A 4,682-nucleotide genomic window follows, 5' to 3' on the forward strand; every position below is an offset into this window, starting at 1 on the left:
AAAGAAATATGTAATTGCACATTACAAATTGTTAAATTGTGAAAAATAGCTATGTATATTTTCACCAATTGATTCATTATTCTGTGCATAAAAGTATTAAAGTTTATTAAGTTATCAAAATGTGATCTTCAAAATTTCGCATACCCATATGATGCTACCGGAGTCCCCATTTGAAATAGCTCCTACCTTCAATCCTTCATTGGCTAATATGGCTAAAAAGTAATGAATAAAGAGTAAAAAATAGTAAAGAAGTAAAAAGAAATGCATTTTATAGCGAATGAACATCATGATTTCTGATCGGAATTTCATGATGATATTAACCTTTACAAAAAAAATGCCAAATATTACCATAAAAATTATTTTTTACTTATTAAATCTCAATTATCTTGGAAATCTAACGTGCTAGAATTTGTTCGCTTGCAGCATCGTTTTTAGCATCCAAAAATCTATAAGAGACATATACGTAATCCGGTTCAAAGTAATTTTTTGCTGTAAACTAGTGTCATTTTAATATATTTTTATTATAATTTAAAACTATCATAAATAAGAATAAGTAACACACAATAATTTAAAATTTAAAATACGAAATTATTTTTTATTATTGTTTTTTCTTTAATAAAATAATAAAAGGAAATAATTAATAATCAAGGATCGAAAAAATTTTTGAAAGTTGCAAGTGTCACAAATAAAAAATAAAATATATTAAAGATAATATTGTAAATTAAAATATCAATTTTACATTAATATTGCATATTGTAACTTTTATATTACAATATTTAAAAGAGTTTTTCGAGTTCAAATTTATATTCAAATTTGTTCAAATTTACATCGTCAGAGGAATCATGTATAATATGTACCAAGTATAATGTGTGACCAAGTATAATGTGTAATACTGTAATTATCATTATCAGATATTTTGTTTTAATTATATAATATAAATCTAGTTACCTGTGATTTCTCTGCTAATTTAACTGTGTGAATATTAAAAATAATTAAAATTAACGTGACTCTTCTTGTCGATTGTCAAGTACAGAATAAAAGTCATTTTGTGTATACATGATTGTTAATTACCGCTAATAGATGCTATGGAGGACCGCTAGTGGAGAACAAACAATCCAGGATAGGAAGATAAGCACCAGATAAATATTTGTCACTTTGTTTTTAAAAATATCTATTAGAAATATTTGGTGTGTCAATGGGATCTCTTCTCTCATCTATAGTTGCGGACATAGCGATGCAGGATATTAAGACAATAGCTATCAAAAAAAACTATCATTTAGACTAATTCTTTTTTAAATATGTTGACGATATTTTGTTGGCCATCCCAAATGATGAAATAGATAAAACACTCAAGATTTTCAATTCTATTCATGAACGTCTACATTTCCATAGAAACAGAAACAGAATCAGACTAGCTTCTTAGATGTCAACTTAATTAGAGAAGAACAATGCATCACATTTGACTTATTCAAAAAGAATATGACGTCGGATATCTTTATTACTATCACAACAATATTACTATCACAACATCCAGTAGTACACAAAAAAGAATTATTTTTGGAATAGTCGACAAAATAATGTCAATAGTATATTCACGGTTTTACTTAAAAAATATCAAAGAAATGATTGACATTTTATTAAAAAACTGCTATCCATTAAATTTCATTTTCAAAATTATTAATAAAAGATTACAGTTTTACATGTATCATAAAAAAACAACAAAAGTAGAAATGACATAGGAAATATAACTAAAAAATTTGCACCATTCCATACATAAAGGGCATATCGAACAGATTTACTACTATTGCTAACAAAGTCAACATGCTTGCTGCTTTCACAATCCCTTGCAAACTAAACAGATCATTATTACAGGCAAGGATAACACGAAAAAAAATAATAAATGTGACATAGTATATAAAATAGATTGCAAAGAGGCCACGTATAGAACAAACGAAAAGACTAGATACTAGAGCACATGAAAGACATCAATAAAAGGAGCGGTTCTCTCTCAGAACATAGACCATATCAAAATCATGACTTTGATTGGAACAACATGTGCATATCCCAGATAATGAACCGTATAAAAAGAGCAGTATCTGAAATGATATATAATAAAAGACAAACATTAGATCTTAACAAAGTGACACTGTACATTTATCCGATGTTTATTTCTTTATCCTGAATCGTTTGTCCTTCACTAGATCTCTTGACGATAATTAACAATGAAACACTCATATACAATGTTTGGAAAAATAATGATAAATATTTTGTATAGGGACAGAATGGACTAAACTGAAAAGAAAAATCTTCTTTTGCAATTTTCGCATTAGTTAACAAGATATTAAAAATTGTCGAAAATTGGTCCTCAATAATGTTTTACTCAATAATTTTTCATTCAAATACGATTAACTTTATAAAAAAACTGCAAGAGACAAAAATTGTTTATTTTCTTCTCAAAGAGCTCTGAGAATTTTTTTAGAATTTTTTCAGAATTTTTTAATACCGTATTTTCTCATGTCAGCAAAAATGAGAAAATTGCAATACTAAAAAGTCAATAAAAAAATTCTGAAAAAATTCGTAGAATTCTAGAGAAGAAAATAAATACAATTTTTGTCTTTTGCAGTTTTTCTGCTAAAGTTAAGTATTTAAGTAAAAAAATTATTGAAGACCAATTTTCGGCAATTTTTAGCAATTAATATCTTGTGCGAATTAACTATTGCGAAAATTGCAAAATGAGGACTTTTCTTAGAATAGATTTCTCTATATGAAAGATTTATCATTATTTTCCGAACACCCTGTATACACAAAATGACTTTTATTTTGTACTTTATTTTGTACAACCGACAAAGAAAGCCACGCTAATTTTAATTATTTTTAATATTCACAGTTAAATTGGCAAAGAAATCATAGGTAATCAGATTACATTATACAATTGAAACAAAACCTCTGATAATCGAACATAACATGGAAGATAACAAGTAATGTAGATAATAGGAAGTGTCCTCTTTTTATTATATCTTAAGATTTTTAAGTTGCTAGATATCTTAATTTATACATGATAACAATATAATACGATTTTAATTTTATTCATTGAGAAGGACTACATTAAGAGTTGAAACATTTATTTGATATTATAACATTATTGTAATTATTATATTACATTATTGTAACACTTGAGATTAATAAATTGTCACAGCATACACGTACAAAAGCTCATAAAACTCTTTTTTAAATATTGAATTATAATATATTATCAAACTACGCAATACAAGTTTGTTTTACATTACATTTTTTACACTAACAACTTTATTCTTAAAATTTTAGTACTACTTATAAAAGATTCGGTTCTATACAATAAAAATTACTTATAAGTATATGTTGAATCTTATAGATATTTATTATAATTATTCGAAATTAAGATTAGTTAATTTGCAAATACTGTATATGAAATATTATTTCTTATAAATATTATTCAAATCTTAAAAAATAAAGTTCTAAAAAATTCTAGAAAATAAATTATTGGATTTTTCAAGTACAAATTAAATCACATATTAAACTAGTTATCCTTAGATACAAATACTGTACAAATATTCAAAATTTAATGTGATATTTTTTACCAGCACAATACCTTAGAAGCTGTGTTGCAAAGGGGAGAGAAGCTGGATGATCTAGTCTCTAAATCGGAAGGACTCAGCGCTCAGTCGAAGGCGTTTTACAAGACCGCACGGAAAACCAATTCCTGCTGTAGTTTAGCTCCTTAAAATGTTTTCTTCCTCTTTCTTTTTTAGCGAGCTTTGCCGCTTCAATATTTCATAAATGTGACTTTATAATCATTGTGGTATAGAAATGCAAATGAATATTTATATACATAATTCATGGAAAAGTTAATGCAGAAAATAAGAGGAAGAAAGGGGAAAGAAAATTTAGCAAAATAAAGAGAGATAATAGAAAGATACAGAGGGTATCAATCCATGTTTTTTAGTGGAACATATATAATTTAATAAATTTTGAATTGAATAACGGGAAAAAAAACAAACTACTGCCGGTTCTTCCCAGTTAAGTGAAATTTTTTATAAGAATGTTACATGCCTGTGTAGAATTTATTTACTCGCGAGAAAACGGTCCTAAGTAATTGCATATGAGAATTACTTCAGAGATGAGTTTCACACAAGGAGAAACAACCGGAATTCCCAATGTTAAAGTATCGCCTTAAACACATTCCGAATGTTAATTGTGCCCTTTTTATGTGTGAAAAAGACACAAGTGCAATTTGAGGTTGTTTATTATAACATTTACAGCCTTGCGGATCAATAGATGCAACGCGATAAGGATAACTGTAATTGCATGAACGATATATTTCTGTTCAAACAATTAGACTCCAGTCTAATATGATCAGCATGAAGTAATCAAAAAGTCTTTTTGACACAAATAAAATTTTTGTTAATATTAAAAATCATTTATATTATAATATCTAAATTAGAAAATATTGTACCAGATATTCCAAGAAGAAATTGTCTAACAATTTTTTAAATGTTTATACGCAAACCAGTCTTCTTATCCTTTTTAGTTTGAATAATTGTACATTTATCATGAATTATATCAAAGTGATTATCAATGTTAATTACATATTTCGTCAGTTGGTCAATAGGCGATAAAACATTTACGATTGTTTGTCATTTGAA

At 26.6% G+C, this 4,682-nt stretch overlaps 1 protein-coding gene across 1 annotated transcript in view; it reads left to right on the forward strand.

Annotated features, from left to right (window-relative positions):
• The window catches only part of LOC105620793 (synaptobrevin homolog YKT6), a 39,548-nt gene extending 35,787 nt beyond the window's left edge, over positions 1-3,761 (forward strand). Inside the window, exon 3 of the mRNA XM_012202281.1 lies at positions 3,621-3,761. Coding sequence (XP_012057671.1) covers positions 3,621-3,761 — 141 coding nt within the window. The remainder of the gene's footprint in view (positions 1-3,620) is intronic.
• The last annotated feature ends 921 nt before the right edge of the window (positions 3,762-4,682 follow it).

Source organism: Atta cephalotes (genome assembly GCF_000143395.1).
Source record: "Atta cephalotes unplaced genomic scaffold scaffold00029, whole genome shotgun sequence".
Taxonomy (NCBI): domain Eukaryota; kingdom Metazoa; phylum Arthropoda; class Insecta; order Hymenoptera; family Formicidae; genus Atta; species Atta cephalotes.